This window comes from Micropterus salmoides, unplaced genomic scaffold, assembly GCF_014851395.1.
Source record: "Micropterus salmoides isolate LMB-PRFRI ecotype aquatic unplaced genomic scaffold, ASM1485139v1 Ms_hic_scaffold_18, whole genome shotgun sequence".
In the NCBI taxonomy this organism is placed as follows: Eukaryota; Metazoa; Chordata; class Actinopteri; order Centrarchiformes; family Centrarchidae; genus Micropterus; species Micropterus salmoides.
In genome coordinates this window covers 20,350,558-20,378,542 of record NW_024040928.1, presented here as the reverse complement: position 1 = coordinate 20,378,542, position 27,985 = coordinate 20,350,558, and the positions used below count along the sequence as shown (strand labels likewise).

The 27,985-nt window shown below is 38.7% G+C and overlaps 1 protein-coding gene and 1 long non-coding RNA gene across 2 annotated transcripts; one reads left to right on the top strand and one right to left on the bottom strand.

Moving 5' to 3' along the window:
• Nucleotides 1-4: 4 nt before the first annotated feature.
• On the bottom strand, nucleotides 5-26,974 carry LOC119908530 (phospholipase B1, membrane-associated-like). The gene is made up of 42 exons (XM_038726278.1): nucleotides 26,881-26,974; nucleotides 26,586-26,639; nucleotides 22,860-22,920; nucleotides 22,735-22,769; nucleotides 21,939-22,023; nucleotides 21,793-21,844; nucleotides 21,606-21,686; nucleotides 21,037-21,102; nucleotides 20,876-20,937; nucleotides 19,881-19,956; nucleotides 19,626-19,733; nucleotides 18,776-18,850; nucleotides 18,594-18,665; nucleotides 18,344-18,418; nucleotides 17,805-17,865; nucleotides 17,151-17,209; nucleotides 16,210-16,283; nucleotides 16,002-16,045; nucleotides 15,761-15,869; nucleotides 15,272-15,323; nucleotides 14,993-15,073; nucleotides 14,841-14,906; nucleotides 14,660-14,760; nucleotides 14,451-14,532; nucleotides 14,252-14,356; nucleotides 13,302-13,397; nucleotides 10,078-10,149; nucleotides 9,829-9,906; nucleotides 7,733-7,793; nucleotides 7,258-7,316; nucleotides 6,753-6,820; nucleotides 6,620-6,663; nucleotides 5,720-5,819; nucleotides 5,569-5,620; nucleotides 5,397-5,477; nucleotides 5,236-5,301; nucleotides 5,041-5,135; nucleotides 4,081-4,162; nucleotides 3,888-3,992; nucleotides 3,716-3,811; nucleotides 3,544-3,618; nucleotides 5-2,069 (listed from the first exon to the last, which is right to left on the bottom strand). The coding sequence occupies exons 1-42, from the start codon at nucleotides 26,963-26,965 to the stop codon at nucleotides 1,812-1,814; spliced, it is 3,309 nt and encodes a 1,102-aa protein (XP_038582206.1). The 5' UTR covers nucleotides 26,966-26,974; the 3' UTR covers nucleotides 5-1,811.
• On the top strand, nucleotides 12,864-16,756 carry LOC119908533. The gene is made up of 3 exons (XR_005445304.1): nucleotides 12,864-12,986; nucleotides 13,315-13,408; nucleotides 16,239-16,756. It is a non-coding gene; the product is annotated as an uncharacterized LOC119908533 (long non-coding RNA).
• Nucleotides 26,975-27,985: the final 1,011 nt, after the last annotated feature.

Here is a 27,985-nt window from a genome sequence, read left to right as displayed (position 1 = left end):
GGTGGAAGGCCGAAGCCACCAACAGACTGTGTATTCCCTGGCTGGAGGGCAACTGCGTGGACAACATCTTCCAGAAAGGCCAGATCCCCAACTTTGCCACATACCTCCCTGCTTGAATGTTGCCCCATGTAGTGAAGGCCAAGAGAATCAAGGTAATTTAGAAAGAATTAATTTATAGTATTGTCACTGCTGCTGTCATCCAAATAGTCCCTTGGCTAATGTACACAAATAATAATTATGTGTGGTTACAATCTGTCAATCAAGCAAGCAAACATAGCTCTATTTAAGCCATTTTAAACAGCAGTATATAAATGCGAAGAAATTAAAATAATTACTGAGATCCAAACATCTTCAGAAAAAAATATTGAAGTCTGAGTTTTCTCAGTTTTATTCTTATTGCAGCCAGTAGCCTATGTAGTGGCCAAATGATTTACTGCCACTGTTGACTAAAGCTGATGATACACGGAGCAACTTTTAGAGCAATATTGTTGGGCAATCTTGCTGGTGGCAAGTCTGACTTTTGAATGGATAAGTGGAGGAGTAGTGGGGGAAGGGGATTACGGTAGTAATCTTTACTCATTACCATTGACGGGAACATTGCCCAGCACCATTGCTCTAAAAGTTGCTCCGTGTATCATCAGCTTAATAGTTGTTCGATATTATATTGCCAAACATCTGATCATTTATTTCTTGCAAATAAGAGCACATTCTACATTCACGACTAATCATGTTTAGTGTTGTACATTCCTTGTATCGAAGCAGGGAATATTTCAGCAAAACACATATGTCAAAACTAACATAGGTTAAAAGCTGACGCTGCGAGGAAGGTTAGGCAATTTGAATTAATCTGGCATCTTTCTTTCAGGACTTCCCCAGATGGCATTAGTAGGTTTAGGTGTTACATTTTTATTGTACTATTGTAACTGTGCACACGTGTGAATATTAGACTGACTTCTGTACACCAAATAGTGTTCATAAACATTTTAAAAATCCACTTCCACACCTTGTTTGCTTTTGGAAGCAATCACTCCAATAGTTTAACTTTTCACTCAAAAACACAAATGTCAACGCCATGGTGGCGCTATAAGAAAAGTCAGGGGATCACCAAAGTCATTAGGATTCATTGTGTGGGAACCACAAATGTCTGAAAACAATGTCATTGAAAGCCATCACTTTGCTGCTAGAATAGCAAAAAAAAAAATTTAATCACCAAGATAATCAGGAAACACCTGATAGCGCAGGACTTCTGATCATTTCAGTGCCTGGAACTATTGTTTGCAAAGTACCATCAAACCATGACTCAGATGTTGTGGCAATCTTATTTTATCAATAAATAAAGTAAAGAGAAATTTACAAACTTCTGGATTAGACATTTACATATAGAATATTTCATTATTTCTGTGTAGTATAAAAATTACAAATATATTACATACTTTCTGCACCATTAAGTAAGTAAAAAGAGTAGACATTTAATCACTTTAGTCTCTAGAACATGAACAGGCTGCTAGTATTGTCATCCCAACGGAAGATCTGAATCTCAATCTACAACTATATGCAGCTTTCGGTTAAGCTCATTGTTTTGACGGTTTGTTCTTTGAGCGACATGATTTTGTCGAGAGCTGAGTTTCAAAAGCTCACACTGACACCGCTTACTTACTGTTTACTACCTGCCTCAAGTGAAACAGCAGAATTAGCAGCAAAAGTTTGATCTGAAGTCTACTGTCTTTCTGCCCTCTAGTGGCCAACATTTGCTTGATGCTGCTTTAAGACTTAAATATACTGTTGACAATAATTTGATACAAACAGCTGCATTAAAAACCAGTTCCTCTCATTTCTACTGTTTTCTCCACTTTGTTTTTCCGACGCTGACTGCGAGAGAGAATTAGCCAGGCAGCAGTAATGCCAACCAGTAAACTGACAATTCCCACAATCACTGGCACCCACACTGGCATAGAGGAGGGACACTTGGGCACAGGGATGGTTGGTGCAGGACTGGAGCTGATGGTGGGGGTGGGGGTCACAGCTGGGCTTCGTAGGCTGTTGATCTTAGTGAAGATGAAGGGACTGGCCTATAGAAAACAAACAACAGCTCGTTATAAATTGTGTCAAAGAATCTTTTTGCAGTTGTGCCCGAATATACTTAAGATTCAACCACAGAGACCTACACTTCAATTCAGGGATTATGGTGATGCTGATGAGTTGAGAAAAATGGAGACACAAAATTTTCAATATGAAATATATAAAACGTTATGAAATAGATGCTGTTTTGACTAAAATATACATAATATAAAACCATAAAATTGTTGAATAATTAAGCTCATTATTTATGAAATGTCATTTCATCCTGCTTTTTTCCAATAACAGAGTGAAGTAATTTCTGTTTAACTTCTGCTGCTATTGTGAAAAGAAAGCAGTTATGATATCGTAGAATGGTTTAGTTTTATCTTTTTCCACATATTCAAAAATAAAACAAACCTTAAACGGCACATAAAATTAAAAAAGTGAGACACAAGATTTACTTAAAGTTCAAATAACTTATTTCCATAATGGTCCTATTATAGTTTATGATATTTCACCTGAGTTTTAAAAATGTTATGTTAATGGTTATATAACAATTTTTGTCTGTCATAATAACTTTATTATGAAGTCAGCTCAGACTTCTTGGGAAGGTCAAGCCTTACCTGCCCCATAGCCAACTGGAAAAAGTTGTGCATGCCCTGATCACAAATCGCCTGGACTATTGTAACTCATTGTACTATGGCCTTGATCAGTCTTCAGTTCGCCGATTACAAGTAGTTCAGAATGCGGCTGCACGCCTGCTGACAGGGAAAAGGCGCAGTGATCACATCACCCCTCTACTGTCATCTCTCCACTGGCTGCGTGTCGTTTTTAAAATCCATTTTAAGAGCTTATTGTTTGTTTTCAAATCTCTTAATGGGCTGGCACCATCATATTTATCTGATATGCTGATTTTGCACACTCCAGTCAGAGCACTCAGGTCCACTGACCAGCTGCTTTTAGACTGAAAACCAGAGGCGACAGAGCTTTTTCAGTAGCAGGTCCTAAGCTCTGGAACTCTCTTCCTCTCAACATTAGAGCAGCTACCTCTATTGAGAGCTTTAAATCACTTTTAAAAACACATCTTTTTGCACTGGCTTTTAACACATGCTGAGCTGTGACATTTTATTGTTGTTATTGTTTTTAAGTATAATTTTTATCTGTTGTCTGTTTTTATTGTTTTTGGCATGTTCTGTTTTAGAAGGGTTTTATTCGGCTATTTATTATGCTTTTTATCTTATGCTGTTCTCTGTATCTGTACAGCAGTAGTGACTGTTTATATACGTGCTATATAAATAAACTTTGACCTTGACCTTGACTTATTTATTTATTTTATATTCAACAACTTTGGTGACTGAACAATAAGATGATGTTAAAACTCAACTCTAATTGATAAATAATTAGATCCAGTTTTGTAAATCAATCAAAACATGAGTTGTGAGCAGTGGGATTTCATCCCCAGGCTTCAGAAATCTCGGCACATACCTCAGAGGGACAATGAATCTTGGAGCGGTCATATGTGAAGTTGTTGTAGGCCTGCTTTCTGCCTACAGGCTCAAGCTGTCAACACAGGAAGAAAAAATCTGTAAAACCTAAAAAACTCTTGCAAACACTGATCACAGTGCTGCAGTTTGGTCCATTGCTGCGCCATGCTCACCATGTTATTCCACAGGGCAATGGCCATCTCAGCATGAGCTCGTTCGCTGATGTGGAAACAGTCCACAGAGAAGAAACTCGGGTCAGCCTCACCTGCCTGGTGAAAAGATTCGATTTTCATTATTTGTCTGTGGATACCTGCTTGGATACATTTGTATGTCTCTGTAACTTACTCCAATATGAGGGATGAAGAGATTTTGTAAAAATGGTTGGAGGACAACAGCAAAGTCTTCTCTGTCGTCGTAGCGATTTCCAGAAATAAGATGCTGGGTCTCAGCCTGGGAACAAAAAACGAAATTGGAGGTATTAGAGGAAACCCCCTTTTTTGAAAATATTTAAATGATTAAAAGAGGTCTTTGCTTTTACCTGATACTCGTGATTGATTCTTTTAATCTCTTCTAGCTCTGGGGAATTTTCAGCTGGGTTGATAACACAGGGACAACTGGTTCTGTAAAAAACAGCTTCCTGTTTATTCTCCTTTTGCAAAAAAAAAAAAGAGGAAGGATCTTTGCACAGATTCTTTGATTTGGGATCTTCCTTTTTGGTCTTCCTTTTTCATGCCAAACTCCTTGAATTCCAAATTAAATCCTTGACTGATCACGGTTCTATAGTTTGCAGTAACAAGAACTGTAAGAAATAATTGTCTGTGTCTCATAACAACTGAAGCAGATATATTTGCAACATCTCAAATGTTCCCAGAAACCGGGGGTATCTGCTTGGAAGGATGTGTGTATGTGTTATCTTCAAGTGGAAATGAAAACTTTTAGGCTATAATATTGTGTTAACTGCAAATTAATCATAACGTCTACCAAGAGATCAACACAAATATTGAATACCTATAATCTAATCGATAGCGCTTTACTAACTTCTGTTTTACCAATTCGGAAAGCTTGTCTCAGCTTGAAAAAATCTTCATATTTCTGACATGCTCGATAAATAACCTTTGTCTTGACTAGATTTTAATCTTTAAGGGGAAACCACACCAGTATTATTTTTTGGAGGTTTAAACCTGCATCCACTGATTGTTTCCTTTTTACCACTCAAGGGCAGCATAAGCTTTAAACACAGCGCTGGCACATTTTAAGTTGATATTGCAAACCTGTTGCTTATTTAAACATCCAGCAGATACAGACCAACATAACGATCTATTTGGAGTTACAATATGCTGAAAGATGCTAAAACAAAAAAGTCTGTAGAGCTGAGGGGAACCACGAGCAACACCTTTTGCATTACACACACTCATGTGATTGTTAATGTGAAAATATGGATTATATATTTAAAATCAAGTCACCTTAAATGTTCTACATGAAAAACAACAAAACAAACCTCTGCATAAGGGAACAGCCAAGTGTGTTCCTCTTAACTGATTTTAGTGGATCTATCTGCAAGAGCTCCACAACATTAACCAACAGCCTTGGCACCTAAACATACAGAGAGAGAAGAGGGGAGCAGAAAAAACATTACCCACATGTACTGACGAGGACAGCAGATGACAATAACTTGTAGCGTGTAATATCTCACCTCTTTGTATAACATGTCCAAACTCAGCATAAGATTGTGGCTATAGTTTTTGGGTGATAGATTATTCTGCAGAGATACGCAAAGCATGTTTTTTACTGCAGTTCTATAACATACACACACGTGTATTTATGTATAATGCATGCATTTTAAGGAACACTTACTTGGTCTATGCAGTAATTGCAAAGATCATTTCCGCCGACAAATATTGTCACAAGTTTCCAGTCTCTTTCAAAATCCACCTCCTGTGTGGCATATGTACAGAAACAGAACAGAGACTTAAAGAGGTAAACACTACAGCCATTTTTAAATGACTTAGTTTTGGGGAAGTCTTACCTTATTTTCTCTCATTGCCTTGATGAGATCTTGGACTTGCAGTGGGATCTCTCTGGAACAGAACAAATACAGTCAGCAGGCCCTTCAGAGATGACAATGGGTCTTTCAAAAGCTTTACTCAGGCGGAGGTAGTAAACAAATATGCACATACGAGGTCTTAGCTCCAGCTACAGCCATGTTGAAGCCCTTCTGTCTTGATCCCTGGCCTTTGGAGAAGCCCTTTAAAGAGGGGTTGAACTTCCTCAAGATGTCTGAGGTGATACAGAAGAAAAATGATTGAGCACCAGCTGAGAAGTAGTGTACAGCTAGTTTCTTTCAGTCTAGCAGTAAAAGCCTGCTACATTACAGCTCTTCAGCTGGTCAACTGACAACCAGTGAAGGCTGTTATGCTCCCAGTTACTGTGTTATGTTTGTCTAAGAAACAGCAGTCATCGGGCCTCATCCAAGAAATTTTTATTCTTATCTAAAACATCTGCTTGTGTTCCAAATCGGATTCACCAAACGCTCAACTGTACAAATGTTTTTAGCAATAATTGCTTATTTTAAACTGATAAATGCCACCTGAACATCAGTAGGTGCAGTGATTGTGAGATTTAAGCATTAGCAAATGAGTGCCCTAATATTGCTTTATGTTCCGCTCAATTTGTGGGCAAGTGTCCTGATAGATGAATCCATCTGCTGAAAACCAAAATTAGAAGTCATATTAGAGGAACCGAAAAAAAATGGAAAATGTTATTAATTAACAGCTTAATTAATTATTAATTATTAAGTCTAACAAGTCGCCCCCCCCCCCGCCGTGGAGAAAGGCACACTATCTGTACATGACTCACATGACTGATGTGGACCTAAAAAAAATCCTATATATGAGGAACACAACAGATTCTGTTAAATCACACTTACCTGTACATTAAGCACAAAATGGTTTGTGTCATTTAGTAACTGCTCCATATTAAGGCAAAAAATGTCTGATAGATTTTCAATACTAGAAATATCCCTGTCAGATATAGTGACTCAGAAACTATGGTTTGCTTAACAAGTGGCATAAACTCACTTGGTAGTGTTGTGACAGTCTCCAGAGTCTGATCCCCTCCAATGCTGCAAGAAAAAAACCACAAACATCAGCGCAGTTCATAAAAATAAAATGTGATGGTTAATGTAAACCTCACACACAAGGCTTGTCGTACCTCCATGATACTCCTTTATACTCTTTATTGAGGTTCAACAGGTTATTTGCTTTGGCGCCAGTGCCTGCCTGTGAACAGAGGACAAAGAAACCACGTATAAAGACTCAGAAAAATAAAGTCTAAATGCTGCAGAGGACAGTGAGGAAAGTGAAACGCTGACAAAGATAAGTCTTCCATCAAAGACTAAACACCTGAACATAAAAGGGATGATCATCACTGGTGCAAGCTATCTGGCTGATAACAAACTGATTAGCAAGTTCATAGTTCAATGACATTGTATAGTTGATACCAACAGGTTCATGGTTGGTGCTAAATTGCAATTGAATATTTCACCTTCAATTCCATATTATATAACAAAAAACAAATGCCTATGAAGTGCTTATTATCTGTTGCTGCTCAAGTTAGGTAAAATATGTGTGATTTTCTAATATATTAATGATATATTTTATTTATTTATTATTGAAAAGAATATATATAATAAGAATCACTGTGTTACAACACTAACCGTTGAGGAGTCTCCCAGTGCTGCCACCACCTTGATGTCTGCTGGTCTCAGTGTATGAACTACAGATAAAATACATAAAAGAGATTCAGCCCACTGACATCAAGATGAACCATAAAAATGATCCCTATGCAAAACAATACTAAGCACTAAACCAGCTCCTATTTTCAGCATTTGAAGAACTTTGTCTCTGCTTCCTGAAACCATTTTCCCTCAGTTTAAAGCCACTATGTGTGTAATTTAAATATGATTATATTACATTTAATTTATCTTAACAGCAAACGTTTATAAACGTAGCAAATTGAAACAATCCAGGTGACAACTGTTCAATTAGTTTATTTCAGCCCTTTCATTATCAGTGTCACTGGTGGTGCATATTTGTACACCACACTATCTGTGTTCGTATCTTGTTAACTGTAGATAAAAGAGGACACTGAATCTCATATCAACTGTCTGCAGAGACGACTGTCCGTCTCACCTGAAGTTGGCACAGTGTCAGAGGGAGCAAGGTCCACACAGGAAAAGTCACTTCCCCAGTTCTGAGAAAAAGGAAAAGTCAAAATGTGTAAAATGACTTCCTGAAATGTTTTTTTGTTTAACCTTGTCAAATGGCTTTATCTGTTCTTTAGCCTTTCAACAGAATATCCAGAAGCAACCTTTTTTGTTTCTTTCAGATAAGAAATTATATGAAGAAAAAAAAGTCTTTATTAACTGATTTCATGTCTGAAATTGAAAAGCAGATATTTTGTACAGTAAATACATCGATCAGTGTCTAATACAACATTCTGGGGGACTATCCTGCCATTGTTTTTTGGGAGCTGAGACTGACCTAGGAGAGAGAACTGGGTGTAGAGATTACAGAACATATGTGGGAAGAGATCTGGAACAATACAAAAAAATTGCAATCAACAAAATACTATTCGGAGTACTATTTATCGCCTCTCCAAATCTAAGCTCACCATCTCTTTATTGTGCCTTAAATGCAAAACAAATACTGGCAGCCTTACACAGTGTCTTTGAACCTGTTCCAAATGACAAACTGTCCAGAAATGCAGAACATTTTGGGAACTGTGCATGAACTGGATCCAGTATCTCTTCCCATGTACATCATAGAAAATAGTTTAACATCTTGACATTCTGTGCAAAGAAATACTACCTTAATGGATTTCATGTAAGGCTCCCACAATCTATGGTTGGTGTAGGACAATAATGGAGCATATTTCGCTAGACCTCTTGACTTGTCTTATACAATCCAAGACTGCTAACTTAAAAAAATGCGGAAAACCTTTGTTGAAAATGTAAATGTGAATGAATCTGGCATTTTAACAAGAGCTTTTATATGAAGTACCTATATAAGATGCTGAGGCCTACCCAGCTATGGTGGTTATTGTTGGGATTCTGTGATAACTGACTCAAAATGATGTGCAATCTTTGACAGATGTGCCTTTAGAGAATCATGTATTTTGTGTTATTCTTTCTTTTCTTTTTCTTTTCCTTTATTGTCTGTACGGAGCTGAACAGTGTTATGTTTGCAATTGTTTTAGATGGAAAATGGAAAACTTAAACACATTGAGAAAAACAAGTTCCCAGAGAGATGTTTTTATACTGTGTGCTTATTTTGTGCAACCAAAAATCCCAAACCCAAACATGTCCAATTTTTATAATCGTATGAAAGAGAGAATGAGAATGGCCTTTTTCCTTGATAAATTACTTTAACATCATTACACTTGCAAAACTTTTGTTTTCCTTTCTGGCAGTGAGAATAATTATACAAACACTGTTGTCGTGTGTTTATGATGTATGCCTGCAGGTGAGAGCAGTTCAGTAAATGTAGTAGCTACATAGCCTGCTCCAAATATTTTACAAATACCAACCTACAGTAAAAAGCTACACCAATAGTTTGTCCTCGCTGTTCATTGCTTTCCTTTTTCCTTCCTCTGAATGCCAAATTTCTTTTTTATCTGGAGCATCAGAAACTTCATGGACACTTCTTAGATTTTTCCGCCATAGGCTCTGCCATATTCCTAGTTACCTACCCTGTCTCTACAGTTATTCCAGAGCCCTGTAGAGACACAGTTGCATGGCTTGACTGCAGACAACAACATTGCCAAAGAATATTAACACAAACTACTTTATTTTACAGCAATGGCAGATCATGGAGCGCAACAGGGCTCTGGGTTGCTCCCCCCTTGATTACCGGAAAACGAATAAAACGTGCCCGCTTAGGAATGTCTCTACAGAGACCAGATTTAAATGCTCTGGTATGAAATACAGAGATTTACCTGGTGGTGATAGGCTTCATCACCATTATGTAAACTCGTTTAGCAAGGGCTTGAATGTAACAGATGTTTATTTTTATGTAAAAATACTGCACTCCAAAATATCAAATATCAAATTTCTTTACTATCAAGAAACCTAGCAATTAGTCTAATTGCTTAAACACAACTTTAATTCCTGTGAAATGTTAACTTAATTCAGGTCTTTAGTTTTGTTAGACATTACATTACATTACATTTTATTTGTAGCCTACTACCAGTCACTTATCAGCCTCTCAGATAGAGATTACACACTTACTGTGATAGGTCCAGGTGTTGGAGAGGGACCAGCATATTTGTAATTGCTGTTGTTATATGTCCGGATGTATGGTGAAGTCTGTAGACAAAGGAAAGAACTTACATTACATGATGGCAGTCAGTGAATTTGCAGTTTCAAAATATAGAAATGATGACATGTACATTCAAAAACATTAGGCTATATACATTTAACACAGAATTTCCAAAAAACACATTCACCAGCATTTATAGCAATGACACACTTCCCTACCTTGGTAGGACATTTTAGATTTATGTCTGCAGTAAAATCCTGTGTGAAAGTCTTATTGCCCAGAGGTTCCAGCTGGAAAAACAAGAGAAAAGTGACAGCTAAGTATTTTAATTTGAAATACATTGTTACATTAAATGTCATATCATAATGAAAGCACTTTATCATGTTAATAGTCGCTGTATTTTAAGGTAGTGGTGTGCTGAATGTTCAGCTGAAATCAACTGCCACCAGCAGTCAAGCTAGTCATTATACTTTACTGTCCTTTTACTGTCATTACTGTACTTCTTATGGAAACTTAATGTAATGAACAATATTCATGTGAAATAAGGTGGCTGGTAAAAAAACTAAGTCTAGAAAGATTGCCATGTTAATGACTTGCGAACGTTCAGTTCATCAAGATGGTTGTATAGAGTTGGTTGAGCAATACTGTGCATTGACAAAATAACACCATATGCATTAAATTTGGGTTTAATTACACTGAACAACAGTCTTTGGCATCCATATTTTTGGTTTTCAGGCACCTTTGTGTTAATAAGTGCCAAGTTGGATATAGGCAGAGTTTCCTAGACGCGGTTACGTCTTGGAAGGTAACGTGAACGCTATTTACAAGTCAGAAACGTGTTACTAGACCAGTTCATCTTTACAATGCCTATGTCTAAGCCTTGCCAATGGCCTTTACTGAATTGTAACTCTATCATGTAATTTGTTGTCCATTACTGTTTGCACAGTTTCACAATTATTTTCCACTGAACACAAAGTCCAACTCCTGTCTACAACATGAATTAGAAATGTGTTGTGCTTACTGTATTATAGTGCAACTACACACATAGTGAGGGCAAAGAACAACACTTGTAGAGCCATGTGAAAAGTAATCTATAACTAATATGTATATTCACATTATTATGATGCAGAACAATATACCCTGGGAGATCGTCTCGGGTTACATATGTAACCCTTGTTCCCCGAGAAGGGGAATGAGACACTGCATCGGTGCTGACACTATGGGAACGCATCTGGGCGTGGCAGGGCTGAAATCATAAATGAAACTACTCCAATCCTATTGGTGTTGCTAGAACGGTAGCGTGTGACGGCTTAACTGGAGGCATATATAAGCACGCTGGCACACCGGACACATCAGCTCTTTGCTATGAAGCAAGGCACTCCAGGCGGGGTGAGGTGTGGTGGACTGACGCAGTGTCTCGTTCCCCTTCTAGGGGAACAAGGGTTACATACGTAACCCGAGACGTTCCCCTTCGAGGGAACTCGAACTGCGTCGGTGACGACACTATGGGAACGAGATACCCACTAGGCCACGCTGAAACACCCGGCTGCCCCCAGCGTGCAGTAACCGGTCGGCACGACAAAATGGAGAGCGCACGGGTGCCGGGTGCAGAAGGAAGGTCCAGACTTTAAAACCGGATGAAAGTGTGAGGAGTGGCCCAGCCAGCTGCCTCACACAAATCCTGGAGCGAAGTCCCTGCGAGGAGGGCCCTAGAGGTCGCCATGCCTCGAGTAGAGTGCGCCCTTACGGCCATAGGTGAAGGTAACCCGCGCACCTGATAGGCCAGGGAAATAGTCTGAACGATCCAGTTGCTGATCGTGTGTTTGGAAGCGGGGAGCCCAGCCTTGGGGGACCCGAAACTGCTTTCCTCCACCAGGAAGACCTCAGAGTGTAAATACTCAGCGCTCTGACAGGGCAGAGCAGATGAAGTCTCCCGTCCTCCGCTGTCACATGAGGTGGGGGATGAAACGCCTGCAGCACCGTGGACCCTGCCAAACTGGACGGAACCTTAGGGACATAGCCTGGACAGGGGTGCAGGATGGCTCTGACCCTCCCCAGGGCAAACACCAGGCATCAAGGAGAAACCGAAAGTGCCTGGAGATCCCCCACCCTCCTCAGAGACGTGATAGCGAGGAGAAAGGCCATCTTAAGGGTCAGGTGCTTGGCCTCAGCCGACTCCAGGGGTTCGAAGGGGGCCTCAGCCAGCACTTCGAGAACCACTGCCAGGTCCCAAGTGGGAACCCTGGAACGAGTGACGGGTCTCATCCTCCGGGCTCCACGGAGGAAGCGCACGACCAGTGGAAGCCTCCCAGAGGCACTTGAGGCACTGGGGCATCGTCCCACAGCCGAAACCCTTAACCCCTGCAACATCGCTGTAAACCCGGAGCGGGGGAGTAGTCAGACGTGCTGAGAAGGGCTTGCCCCAGGATTTGCATGACTTGTCGTGCAAATCTGGGAAGAAAGGCAGAGACTGGCGCGGAGGTGGCGCCGCAGGAAACGCTCATCCAGCTTACTCGCAGCATGTATGTCTGGCACAGCCTGCGGCCAATCGAGCTGGAGCTTGCCAACTGCCCGTGTCACCACCTCCAAGAGCTCATCATAGCTGGGTGCTGACTGATGACGTTGGTCCAGCTCCCAGAAGTCTTCCTCCTCCATAATGCTGAGCACATCCAGTTCCTCAGAACCAGACAACCGCAGCCTCTCCAGGCTCACACCTGGAGCGGGAGAAGCCGAGAAGCAGGCTCCCGAACGGGGAAGAGGGGAGTCGGAGCCAGCAGACGAGGAAATGGGAAAAGCCTTGGCAGTCCCGATGCCCTCGGAGATGTCGCGCTGGGAGCCCCATGACCGAAGCCGCCGCGCCGCCTCAGCGACCGCAGGGCACGAGCCACGGGGAGAGCGCATCCGGCCGTCTTCGGAGAAAAGAGCCGCACGGGACCTCAGCACCCTCAGGGGCAGGGCCTCGCAATGACTGCAAGCAGCCCCCTCGAGAGCTGCCTGGGCATGCAGCATCCCCAGACAAGACACACACAGGTCATGAGTGTCCCCAGCCGTGATGTAGCGCGGGAAGGGGAAAACCCCACTGCCTGAACTGCTCACAAGCTATCTCCTCTGCCAGACTTCCTTCAAGGTAAGAAAATTCCTCTCGTAGTTGTACTTTTCTCTTCGTAGTCTCAAACATGCCAGAGTGCCTGATGAATAGAAAAAAGCTGATGTGTCCGGTACGCTACCGTTCTAGCAACGCCAATAGGATTGGAGTAGTTTCATTCATGATTTCAGCCCTGCCACGCCCAGAGGCGTTCCCATAGTGTCGTCACCGACGCAGTTTGAATTCCCTCGAAGGGGAACTTAATTTACTGACACTACAATTAGTTAAATGAATCCACAAAAAAATTAAATATGCACAAAATACTGTAAAATCTTTTTCTTGATCTCAGATATTTACCATGTTGTTCCAGAGGGAGCGAGCCATCTGCGTCTGGGCCTTCTGGCTGAGATGGAAGCAGTCAGCACTGAAGAAGGAGCGATCCGCGCGGCCATCCTGTTGAAACGGTATGGTAAATATATGAACCTTAAGGACTATTTTTTATCAATCAGACCAGTAAACTGCAGGGCTACACAGGGGAGAAGTTTGGCGAATGCAATATAGTGCAGGCTACAGCGTAGAGGCTGACCCACGAAAAGTCTTTAAATGCATGGACACAATTTTTCATGAGTAGTTAGGCTCATAAATTTAACTTCTTTTGTTTATATTGACTAGTTAATGCCAAAGGAATAGATCAACATTTTTGTAAATACAGAAATAATATATCTGCCTTTTTGTCAAGAGTTAGCTAAGAGGGTTGATATGGCTGTATGTAAATTTAAAACTACCCCCAGCACCTGGTTAGCTTAGCATAACAACTGGAAACACAAGGAAACTCTGCTGATCAACACACCTGTAAATCTCACTTAATAATATGTTACATCTTGTTAAATACAAATGTAACCAGTACCGTTGAACAGAGCCTGGCTAGTGGTTTCCTGTAGCTTGATATTTAGAGTATTTCTCAAAATGTTGAACGAATCCTTGCTGTCTAAATCTTCCAGGGTTGTTTAGAGACATGCTAAAACAAGAGGCTACGTGTAGTGTCCCTTGTTTCACACTGAAAGTGAACTCAATGTTCATCACAAGTAATGATAAAAACAGAATACCAACAAATAGCAGTTTTTGTTCATTTTAACCGCCTACAGTAAGTTTATATGCTTTATGCTGACACACTGCAAAACATTGTACAATGTAGCAGAAATATTGTCATGGTTCTGGTGCTAAAGCTGTGGTTAGATATTGGATAAGTTGACTGATGGACCAAACTCCCATAAAGTCTGTGTAGTCCTCATGTGAGTGACACTGACCGGCAATCTGGGGACAACGATTTCTCTGAAGAAAGGCTGGATGACCACAGTGAAGTCTGGGCGAGTGTCATAGCGGCTTGACTCCACAACCTCATGCAGTAAACGCTTAAAGAAAGAAAGACAAAGTGTCAGTGCCCGAGGATGAACTGGACTCTTACTTTAACTTTAATCATAGTACAGTTTCTTTGGTCTTTCCTACCTGATAGCTTCTGTTGAGGTCCTCCAACATTTGAAGAGCTTTAGAGTTGGCCTTTGGTAAGATAACGCAAGGACACAGAATACTGGCAAAGGAAAGACAACACGGTGTTTATTATAGTTATATTATTCATATTTATTAAATGATAATTGGTGTCAAAATGGGTGCACATGAGCTTGAATCAAAGACAAACAGAGAAAAGTGGTACTCACTTTACCAGCCAAGTTGGGCATTTAAGGGAAGCATCCATGTGCATTTCTCTCAGTGGGGTTATATGAAGAGGTTCTAGTAAGTTCACCAGAGCCCGAGGCACCTGACAGAGACAAGCTCAATTAATGCTAACAAACAATCAACCAGACCAACATATACCTGGAAAATGTCTGTAGATTTTACCTCTTTGTGGAGATAATCCAGGCTGTCGCGAATATTACGAACATAATTCTCTACAGAGTAGAGAAGCTGTAAAGAGAAGGAACACTTTAATGTGTGACTTTAGGCCCCTCCAAGAAATGATGTGTGAATTTTTACTCCATCTTAATACTCACAGAGTTGTAACAGTGCTCACAGATGTCATTTCCACCAACAAAAATGGTGATCACCTTCCAGTCGGATTTAAAATTGATTCTCTGTACGGGAAATAAGAATGTGAGGGATCGTAGGCAGTATGAAGTGGTGTTTTTTGTGCTAGTCTATGTAACTTCTTTTAAAAAGCGAAAATTTGTTTGCTATTGTTTTATTTAAAGTAGACATAACATTTAAGGTCATTTTATAGTGGAGTTGGCAAGTTTAATAGGTCAAAAATAAACATCTATTTATAAACTTACAGAGTCATTCTTCATCCTTGCCACCAGGGCTCGCACCTGTGATGGGATGTGCCTTAAAACACAAAAAAAATATCACAATTAAATGACAAATATTTATTAAATTATTTATAGATAATTTTCTTCCTTTCAGCTTTAGGATTAATTGTGATTCCAAATTCAAGAATTAACATTGAAATGTATATACAGTTTTTTACAATAATTTTATATTGCTCTTTTATCCTTTTTATGTTAAAGCAAATACTTATATATATATAGATATGTTAAAATTGCAGAAATAATGCATTGTTAACATATGGAAATTTCTCTTGCAATTAACTACAAAAACAGAATGAAGTTTCACACTCAATTAGTTGTATTCTTCTTCCATGAGATTATAAGGTGAGTTTAATCATTTTACTAAGCTTTATTTAATAGTACAAGTTTTCAAGCTTAAGTCAGCTTACAACATAAGCAGGTATTCTGCGATTAAAAACCTCTGATGAGACTCACCTGCTCTTAGCTCCTGCTACAGCCTGGTTGAGGAAAGACTGAGGAGTCTCCTCCTTGCCCGTGCCAACAGAGTAGCCCGTCAGGTTTTGGTTAAAATGTTTTAAGATGTCTGTTATAACAAAGGAATAATAGTAAAAAATTAAGGATTTCATTGTGAACAGTGGCAATGACCATCCCAGAGCAACAAAAATTAATGTTAACATGTTATTTGAACCCTTTATAAGTGATCAGGAAGACTCACTGGGCAGCGTGGTGACGGTTGTGAGGTTTTCATCTCCACCAATACTGCAAATAAACACATAATATTGTGTTGGTGAAATGATTATATAAAACAACTTTCCAACTGAAGAAATATATGGCTACAGAATCTCATTTATATCAACACACATATAACATAAGCATTATGCTGCAATGTTGTGTGATAGTTATGTTGAAAAGTGTTGACTTACCTCCAGGACAAACCTCTGTACTGTCGCAGGACGTCCAGGATGTTGCTCTGGCTGGATGCAAGACCGTTCCCTGCCTGACAGATAGAACAGGACCATGTTTCAGTAACATGATGAAATAAAACAGAAGTTCTCAAAATTTATTGTGTATGTCCTTCCCTGAATAAACAGCAGTATATCAGGGTCTTCCACTGCTGAAGAATAGATATTAAAAATATGATTTCATTATACTGTTATACTACTGTCCTCTGTTCATCTTTCCATTCCTCTAATGTCATTATCTTATGGAGATCTTTGGACTGTTCATAGAGAAGGCAAAGAGTTACTGTTATGTAATTAAGTTTGATTTTTTTATTGATTAATGGGGTCCGTCACTGTATGCCTATAGTGCATATTTAGTTTATGTAAGACTGAAAAAGATTATGGTCCTACATTTAGGATCTATTCTTTCTGTTCAGCTTTATTATGTTGAATTCTATATTATATTTAAGGTATCATGGCTTGTATACTGAACAAAATTACAAACGCAACACTTTTTGCCCCTATTCATCATGAGCTGAACTCAAAGATCTAAGACTTTCTCTATGTACAAAAAAGGCCTATTTCTCTCAAAAATTGTTCACAAATCTGGTAGTGAGCACTTCTCCTTTGCCATCTTAAGGCACACCTGTGCAATACCCATGCTGTCTGATCAGCAGCTTGATATGCCACACCTCTGAGGTGGATGGATTATCTCGGCAAAGGAGAAGTGCTCACTAACACAGATTTTGACAGATTTGTGAACAATATTTGAGAGAAATATGCCTTTTGTGTACATAGAGAAAGTTTTAGATCTTTGAGTTCAGGTCATGATGAATGGGGGCAAAAGAAAAAGTGTTGTGTTTATAATTTTGTTCAGTGTATTATGTTCTAATATTTCTCTTTTTTTTGACAAAATGACTCACTGTCAGAGAGTCGCCCACAGCAGCCACTACTTTGATATCTCCAGGCCTGAGTTCATGGACTGGGAAAATACAGAAGACACAAAACCAAATTAATTACACAGCACAGGACTTTCAGAGAGAAATTCTACAATATGTGTAATTATAATAATATTGCAATAAAACTAGATAGAAATATTGTGGAATTACTATTAAAGTATAAGGAAATGAAGACATTACATTATTAGAAGCAGTTTTATAAAAATAAAGATGACATAAGAGGTAGGCATAAGACTAAAAATGATTAATCAAATAATAAATTGCTATAATATATATATATATATATATATATATATATATATATATATATATATATATATATATATATATATAATAGATTAGTGTCAAATGAAATAAAAACAGTGTTTGTTTTTTTGCTCAAGTCTGTACAATATCAGATTAAATATTTTGTATGTCAGTGTGACACTGCTTAATTATGCTGGTTTTAAAAACAATCTATACATGAAACGTGAAACATGAATACCGTATAAACAGATAAAATCTACCTGACTACATTAATGTCCCAGAAAAAAATAATTTAACTATTTCTAGTCAACTGAAAGTCACCCTGGTGCCTGATAGGTGCCTAACATGTACTGTAGGTGTAAACCATCTTACCTGATGTGGGTGTGGAGGGCGAGGGGCTGAGGTCCTCGCAGGGCATCTCTGTGCCTGTAAACTGACCGGACACACAGAGCACATGCACAGTTAGAATTAAACAGGAGGCGTACAATGCTGCCACAACTTTCCAGCTGAAAAAATGGCTATGGGCAAATCAAAATTGCACAGATTAATGGGTATGCTGTATCTTATTTAATTTTATTTATTTATTTATTTTTTCTTTCGTTTTGTTTCGTTAATTGTATATGGATGGGTGTTTGTGAACTGAATGAATTTTTAAGTTTTATGTGAATATTGTATATAGGACTTTTAATAATTTAATGATAAATCATGCAGATGTAAATTTTATTCTGTAATGTTTTATGACCTTTGTGATCTTAGCCCGTGGGACTACGGATGGAAATTAGCTTGTAGCTACGATCCGACATATTTACATGCATGTATTCCATGTTTGTTCATTAACATGTACTGTCCCAATCAAATAAATAAATAAATGAATAAACTGCCATCTGTCTCAGCTTACAGATAGTACTCACTGGGTGAATGAGAGGAGAGGCATTACTGTGGTCATATGAAGGAGAGTTTCCCTCTGTCCTCAGGAAGGGCCGGTCCTTGGAGAGGGAGCCAGATAGCCGGAGAGAGGAGGAGGAACAAGGAAAAAGAGGTGTGTTAGGAAAGAAGAAGGATAGAACATTAGTATGGCACACTGAAACCTATTTTCAAGACAGTACGTCTAATGACACACGTTAACATGCATGTGTGTGAGTTTTTAGCACAGTTACACACCTCAGTTGGACATGGCAATGCGATGATCTTTACATTGTCTTCCGTGTCTTGTTGGCCACTTGTGGGCTGGAGCTGAAAGACATCATTGTCTTCATGTTTGCGACATAGAGAACAACGACTCTGTATGTTTGTTTGTGTGTGTGTGTGTGTGTCTGTGTGTCTGTGTGTCTTTTAGGCCTCACCAGGTTAGTCCACATCTGCACCATCAGTTTGTCAGTTTGTTGTGATGCTTGTGACTCAGAGAGAGGCTTCCCACTCTGTTCAAAAAGACAATGTGCTATGTGTTAGATCCAGACATGGACTGTCATTATCTCAGAAGATAGGGACTTTTGGTCTTCATTAGAATTTGACATCTAGGCTTTGTTTCCAGAGGGGGACCTTGTTACTGGTAGCAACAGGATGAGCACTAATGGGTGATACAGGATGTTGTCAAAATTTGAGGCTATTACTGATGTTTGTGTAAAGCACTGGGACTCCTAATCTGCTACAGAGAACATAGATGTCCAACAAGGTTCCATGAGGGATCCCATTTTCCAAACTACCTTTTACTTTACTTTACTTTACTTTACTTTACTTTACTTTACTATACTTTATTTTACTTTACTCCAAAGATGCTACCCGTTCTACTTTAGCTTTAGCTTTCCAATAGGACGTTTTCACGGATGACATTTTAACATTTCACAGTAGGAAAAGGGTTTGAAAATTATGACAATTAGAATGGCTGACTTCCATTTAGCTGCTTTAGACAATGTTATTAGTGACACCTGTGCTTTCCTGCTGTAAATCTATAATCATTCTCACCATAAAAACTGAATGTGTCCCCTAATAAACATAAATCAGGAGTCAAGGGGTTGATGAAGCAAACTATCTACCCAGGATCTCCAAAACCTTGTCTCTAAAGTCCATTGTGAAAAATTAAAACGGCGGCACTGGCCTCAGAACCAGTAAGGATTAACAAGAGATGCAAAATGGTGCAAGTGAAAGAGATTATACGATTCAGGGGTTGAGGGAAAGTAACCGCCTGTAACTTACAGCGACAGATGAAGGGTCTGTGATGAAAGGTGCATCCTGCAGAATGACACTAAAGTCATCTCTGTCACTGTACCAGCGCTTCTTTACCATGAGCTCACCCAAGGACTCCTGCTCGTTGAAACAGAGTTGAGAAGAAAATGTTACCAAAAGGGCACTTACTATACACTCACTTGTATCAACTCAGCTCTACAAAGTTTCACAGCTGCTAAAACATCCAAGTACTAGCAGATATTTTGGGATGAATAATGGACAAACCTGCAGAGCTTGACTCCGCATGACCTTTAGAAGTCTGACTTCGCCTTCACTGTATGTCTCCATGCACGGGCACATCCTGTGAGCCAAACAGATTTACTAATTAAAACCTAATGATTACGGAGACGTTCTGTACTGTCATGCTGCTTCATCGTCACTTCAGCAGTTAAAAACACAGTTGGCATATTAGGTCCATTGTAGATTTTAAAAAATGTATTAAAAAACTCCCAATTTCCGGGTTTAAAGCATATGTGATAAAAAAAAGAAAACTCTATATAGAAATTTTTAGATGTGCTTGTTTTATTATAGGCTCTGAACTCTATTAAAAGCAAGGTATATAAACAGCCATAACATTTAAGCTACTTTCACCAGTATTGTGAGAGACTTCCTTCTGTTCAAAGAGATTTGGGGAAGAACTGCAGACATTTATAAATGACTAAGTTGTGACACATGCTTTCAAGTGGCTTAGATGCAGTCCCTCATACCTGCCTGTCTGAACGCTCAAGTCCTCTTATGTCTGCACCTACTCTTGTAACATTAATAAATGAAAAACAAAGTTATTCTCTCGTAAATTTACGACTTTAATCTCAGTTAATTCTCAAAATATAATTCCCCCTCCTCAGGGTCTGTATTTATTAAATCTACGATGGCCCTAATACAGTGTATCACTAAATCAAATAGAATTCTATTGGCAAGAATAAATAATCATGTCATGATATTGATCTATAAAGCTCACCTCAAAATTATTTTCTCATTTAAATGTTGTAACTCAGTTCACAGTCAAATAACTTTTTCACCTTCAACATCCCATATGCTGCGCAGAATAAATTAAATGGATTAAATTACTAAACTAGAGCCATTTTGTAAAACATCTGTTCAGATGTCACAAGATAAAAGTCTTGATGTGGTGTGATACATATAACTAACATACTTTAATAAAGCAGAGATGAGGAAACAATGTTTCACCAGAAATAGTGTAATTTTACATGTGAACTTACTTGTTGTGGAAACTATCATTCTCTACATCCCACAGTGCAACACTGACGATGGTCCGCGTCAGCTGTAACACATTGAGGTGATACAAAATGTAAAACCTGTGAATATTGCAAATACAGCAATAGAGACTGAATGAAAATACTATGTATAATCTGAAATATACCTGAGAGTGCAGCAACTGCAGAGCATCATCCACCTCTTCAATCACTGCTTTGATGACAGACTGAACCTGCAAACAAATACGACATAACTTTTTATCCATCTCTCAAACGTCTCACATGTTTTTTTATAAGTGTCTTGGCAATACTGCTAATTGTTGTGAGGTACTATGGGTGCTCATGGTTCTGACACAACATGGTTCCGTGTCAGGTAATAATTTGTGCACAAGTGAGAAAATATAAGGAAGCAGTCAGTTATAAGGAAGCATTTTTTCATTAATTATTTCCCTGCCTCTGCATGGTTGTTTTAGCTGTTTTGGGCCTTTTAGAAGATGTTGTTGTAATTATATAAACCAAATTACAGTAAATGGTAAATATGTGAAATAAAATACAAGATAGAACGTAACTTTTTAACGACTTAACACTGATAGGAATTAAAAACTTGGACTCTGTAACTTCAGTATTTGAGGCAACAAAGTTTAAAGAAACAAGTGATTTGGCGTCTTAGCTTCTAGCACATTATACATGTAGTTTTTCCGTAACAATAATTTCATCAATAATGATTGGTGTTTACCTGCTGCTGCTCACAGGCACAGAGCTCATTCACCTGAACAAATAGAAGGACTAGCTTCCAATCTCTGTCAACATTAATGACCTATAGGAGAAACACAAATAACATCAACTTCTCATAGATGTAAAAGAGGCCGAGCTGAGAAGATAAGTATCATTTAACATGGGAGTGCAGCCGCTGGAGCACCTACCTGATTGTTTTGGAGATAGAGGGACAGTTCATTTGCCTGCTCCACTAGTGTGCTACAAACCAAATAAAACAAGGAGACGACGTCTTCAAATCACTGGAAGAGTCAAAGTTAGCATATTTCTCATGCGTCACAAGTGCTGTCTGTACCTGTGTTGATCAAACTGAGGGGCGTACAAGTTGGGTTCTTCTGAGATAGGACTGATCAGTTCAGGATTGAAGAGGGACATCAACTCTGAAGGAAGGACATTAACACAAGTTTCACGACAAAACCCGGAGCTTGTTTTCCAATTAAACAAATAGTTGAATCAGAAAATTAATCTATAACAGTTTTGGTATTTGATTAATTGTTTAATTAACTGATTACTTGAAAACATTACTGGGTTACAGTGATAGAAGGGCTGCAAATTCACTTTAATCAGAAGAAATTCAATGTTAAAGCACACTTCGATCAACAAATGTGACCTTTCCGCTTTGTGCCACTCAGTATTTTATCTCTATGAAGTACCGGCAGTACTTTTTATTTCATGAATGGCTTTCAAACAAGATAACAGACCACAGACCAAGTGAATGACAAGTGTATTGGGGTTCACTGTTTCTAATTATCACAGTAAGTGTAGATATCAGTGTAGTAAAGATAGCACACAGTAGTGTAATAGAAGCTCGTATCAACCTCTTCAGATGAATTACACTGTCTAGTTAGACTGCAGGCCAATTCTAGTGAAAGTCACATTTTTATTTATTTATTTATTTAGCACCGGCAAAGATACTGAAGTTTTCCCATCAAGCAGCGGAAAAGAAATTAAGAGTAAAGAGTGAGGCATTCATGGACATCCCAAGAGGGCAGTAATTAACTTTTTAAAAGATTTAAGTAAATTATTTAAGACACATTTTGTATTAGGCCTCATAAACACTACAATCAACAAAATAAAACTTTGAATCTTACCTCTGAGTCTTGATACCACCGTGAACAGCTCAGTGCTGTAGGAAAAGAAAAGACCACAGTGTGATTATGTCTCCTCACTGTTGACCTTGTGGTGCAAATATCACTTGATTGAGACCGGTGCTCACCTATTCACATCAAGTCCAATGGAGGACAGCACAGCCACATCTGAGGGCTTAACGCTGTTAACTGAAGAGAAAAATAATAATAATTTGAATCAAATCTCAGCACAAAGATACAGGAGCATTATGCTTTGTTGCAAATCAGAAATAGCGCTTTGAGGGGAGGCTGATATTTACTGTATGAATGGATCAGTGGTGGAAGAAGTATTCCCATTGTTTACTTAAGTAAAAGCAGCGACGCATCACTAAAAAATACTCCATTAAAAGTAAAATTCCCGCATTCATAATTTAACTTAAGTAAAGGTACAGCAGCATTATCAGTCCTGTACTTAGTAGTATCAAAAGTAGAAGTATGCATTTTGCAGAACAGCCTTTTGATTCATTATTAATATTATATTAAAGGATTTGTATTACTTAACATGTAAGTAGCATTTTAATGATGGTGCTGGATTTAACTTCTTTTTATATAGGCGTGTTGTTTGATCTATAATAATGCATCATATTTTATAAGCTTTTGATCATATGTTTTAAAGAAAGGTTTAATAATAATAATAATAATAATAATAATCTTAGTTGGAGAGCACTTTTCTTCACTTTTCAAGTTACAAAGTGCTATAACAAGTGTAAAGACAATAATACCCAAAAGACAATAATACAAAAACAATACAAGATAAAGAAAAGAAAAGACTAAAATACACATTTAAGATAAATATAAAATAAGTAATATAGAATAAAATAAAAGGGATAAAATAAAGTCAAATAAGATCGGCAAAGGCTCTCCTGTAAAAGTATGTTTTAAGAAGGGACTTAAAAGAGTTCACTGACTCAGCCGACCTGATTTCCTCGGGCCGGCTGTTCCAGAGCCTCGGGGCCCTGACAGCAAACGCTCTGTCCCCTTTAGTTTTCAGTCAAGACTCTGGAACAGACAACAGACCTCTGCCCGAGGATCTCAAGGTACGTGCTGGTGTGTATGGGACTAAAAGTTCAGAAATATAACAAGGCGAGAGGCCATGAAGAGCTTTAAAAGTGATCAATAAAATTTTAAAGTCAATTCTAAAACATACTGGGAGCCAGTGTAATGAAGCTAAAACAGGAGTAATGTGGTCATATTTCTTTGTTCTGGTTAAAAGCCTGGCAGCTGAGTTCTGGACAGTCTGGAGTCGATCAGTAGATTTTTGGGTTAAACAGGTGAAAAGGCTGTTGCAATAATCCAGGCGTGATGAGATGAAGGCGTTTAAAATGGTCTTGGTGTCCTTAAAAGTTAACATAGATTGAATTTTAGCTATATTTCAAAGTTGATAAAAACATGATTGAACAAGCTTTGTGGTGTGACGGTGAAATACATTTGTGTGTCATCAGCATAAATATGAAAAGAAATACCATGTTTATGGATAATATGTCCAAGGGGAAGCAGACACAGTGAAAACAAAATGGGTCCTAAGACCGACCCCTGAGGCACACCATATTTAACTGGACAGAACGAAGAGACATAGTTGTTTACAGACACGCAAAACTTCCTATTTGACAGGTAGGATGAAAACCATTCTAGGGCAGTACCAGAGATCCCCACCCAGTGCCTCAGTCTGTCTAACATGATGTTGTGATCAGTGGTGTCAAAAGCAGCGCTAAGGTCCAGGAGTACCAGGACTGAGCACATACCTTCATCAGCAGACATTAAAAGGTCATTGGTGACTTTAAGCAGGGCAGTGCTGTGGTACTTGCTGAAACCAGACTGAAACTTTTCAAATATTTTGTTATTTTCCAGTACAGTGAGCAGCTGTTTGGACACAATTCATTGTAAAATCTTTGCAATAAAAGGCAGTTTTGAAATTGGTCTAAAATTTTGTGGGAAGGAATGATCTAAACCAGGTTTCTTTAAAAGTGGGTTTACGCAAGCCGTTTTAAAAACAATCAGGGACACAACCAGTAGATAGGGAGCTGTTGAAAACAGAGATCAAATGGAGCCCAACAGAATCTATTACTTTCAGAAAATATTTGTCGGTATTACATCAAGTGGGCTGGAGGACACTCTCATTTGTGATACTGTTTTTAAAAGCTCGGACAAGTCGATGAGATAAAACTGGTTAAAACTCTCTTGTTGCTGGTGAGGGACCTCTGAGTAAGAGGCAGTGGGGGTAATAGAGGCTCTGATTGACACCACCTTATTGGTAAAATAAGATAAAAACTATTCACAGTCATGATTACTTCCAGCTGAGGCACAAGGAGGGGTTGGGTTTACCAGCTGATCCACAGTCTTAAACAGAAACCTGGGGTTGTGTTTATGTGTAGTAATGAGTTCAGAAAAATAGTGTGTTCTCGCATCCTTAACCATGTTATTGTAGTTACTTAATAAATCCTTCAGACTGAGGTAATGGACTTGGAGACTGGATATTTTCCATCTGCGCTCTGCTTTCCTGCATTCTGTTTTGAGGCTGCAAATGCTGTCATTTATCCAGGGTTGCTTACTAGCTTTAGACGTAGGCCTAACCTTTAGATGAGCAGTAATATTTAGTGACGACAAGCAGATATGATTGAAGTGATCGACCTGATTGTTGGTGTTGGAATCAGACAGGTGTTGGCTTTGGCTCTGAAAGAATGTGCAAAACTTTGAAACACTTTGTTCATTAAAGATGCGAGAACACACAGAGCTTGGTGAGGCGGCATGAGTAACAGGCGAATCGCAGCTAAAAACAATACATCTGTGGTCAGATATGGTCATGTCCACTAATTCCACAGAGGAAATGCTGACACCCAGGGTAAAAACCAAGTCCAGTGTATGACCACGGTTATGTGTTTGCCCTTTGACATGTTGTTTGAAGTTAAAAGAAGTGGCCATATTTAAAAAGTCAGTTGCATTAACATTGGTGGGGTCATCAACATGAATATTAAAAGCGCCACAAAGAACAATTCTGTCATAATTTAAAACCAGAGTAGATAAAAATTCAGGAAGTGAGTTTGTTATGGGTGCTGGAGTTGGTGCAGTTGTCCTAATCCTTATAAGATTACTATTATTTCTGTGTGGGATGTGCACATTTCGGTTTACTGGTCTATGCGTGATGATGACAGGAATAGAAGTCTTTGGAACAGCGCTGGGAGCAGACGGCTTTACATGCCAGCAGGTGGAGACAGTTGTTTGTGGCAGTGAGGAAGAGTTCTGTTCAGTGACCGGTGGTGAGTCCAGGTGTGCTGCATGAATGATTAGTCATTCACGTAGGCCTAAGTCCTGAGGGGAGGACCGTACCACATGCTGTATGTGAGCAGCTAACATTTCTGAACCCCGTTTGTTTGGGTGAAGTCTGTCTGTCTTAAAAAGAGACATTCTTTGCCAGAAAATATTAAAGTTATCGACATAACACACACCGTGAGCCTACAAGGTAACTAGTAACCAGAGTAAAAAGTAAAATGTTTTCCTCTGAAATGTAGTCCAGTAGAAGTGGTGTGAAAAGGAAATACTTAAGTACAAGTAGCAAACATTAGTACCTTAAAATTAAATTAAGTGCAGTATGTATATGTATTACAAGTTACATTCCACCACTGATATTCACTGATGATACTGGAATAATAAGTATCCAACTGAAGATTCACCCTCAAAATCAATAATGAACAATTTGTAAATCAAATATTGCAAAGTTTTTCTACTTTGTACACATTCCTATCCACAGTAACAGGGAAATCAATTGAACTTGTGGCCATTAGTCAGGATCTAATAAACTTGGTCTCTATCCGACTCACCATTTAAAGGGGCTGGTTGAGAGGGCAACATCCAAGTGCAAGGCAGTCCGGTCGCTGAAACCAGAAATAGATCAAATTATACATATATACATATATATATATATATATATATATATATATATATACAGACACAATGCACAATCCAAAAAACTGATGACTGTCAAACATTCAGCTTCATTCCCCAAAATGATGATCCTTTACAAGTTTACCACAAGATTCATAATCTTTATATCTATTGCAATGAGTAAAAACGGCAGCATCAACAAGAGTGACAAGAGTCTTAAATGAAGCAAACCTGTCGTCCACGGGAGCCCTAGGACTGTGATCACAACCAGCTGTGAAAGAATCATCTCTCTGATTCTCTCTGATTTTGTCCACATGGATCTTTTCTGCAGCCTTCTTTCCTTTCTGCTCTCTCTGTTCAGTGGTCAGTCTTCTTGCTTTGTGATTATCAGTTATACCTGTCCAGTAAACTATACATATCATAAATATGCAGGGGGGGGGGGGGGGGGCGGGCTTACTTGTCCAAAGGACACTACCATTAGAATATCATAAAATAATGACACTGATAATGAAGCTTTTATTGAAATAATTAGTGAATTTCAAGGTGTTAATGTCATTCTATTTCTGGACTATCTAAGGGTTTTTGCCAAAGTTACTTTCGCTTTATACTTAACGATATTGTTCATTTTGTTACTATAAATATCTAATATCTAAGATAAAACATCTAACAACTAAAGACAACCTGCAGCTAGACTGGAATATACTACTACTACTGCTACTGGACTGTGCTGACATTCAATATTCAAGACATTTAGAGTTGCAAAAGGAAGTAACTTAAAGCTTCCAGCATTTTCCCAATAAAAGAGCAATTCATTATCTGTTCTGCAGATAAGAGAAGAGGCTAAGGTCTTTCACTGTTGGTTTTACAAGCTACAAAAAACACAGTCTCACTATTAATCTGATCTGTAGTCATGATAAAACTACACATCTGCATCTACACAGCATGATTTCAGTTATATAAGCTTCTGTGTCAAAACTGTGTAATTGCATGTGACAATGATTTTATTCTCACTTTTTTTTTAAATCAAGAGGCCGTGCATCTAGTCTGTTCTATGGATGCTTGAACAGGGTCATCAGCTATGGATGCTCAACATATCAGCATCTTGAAGGCGGACAGATGTTACAAAGTCACCCTGCTGCCATCTTAACCAGAACACCTACACATTGTGATTGATGCTTTGATGCCAAGTTAAGCATCAAATGCAGTGTAGACTGAAAACAGGGGAAACAGAAAATCCCTCACCAGTGTATTTTTTGTTACCACCAGATCAGAACTGAAGTTGTTTTATGTGTGGTTATAAATTTTTTGAGATTATTTTATCCTGCTGGTCAAACAA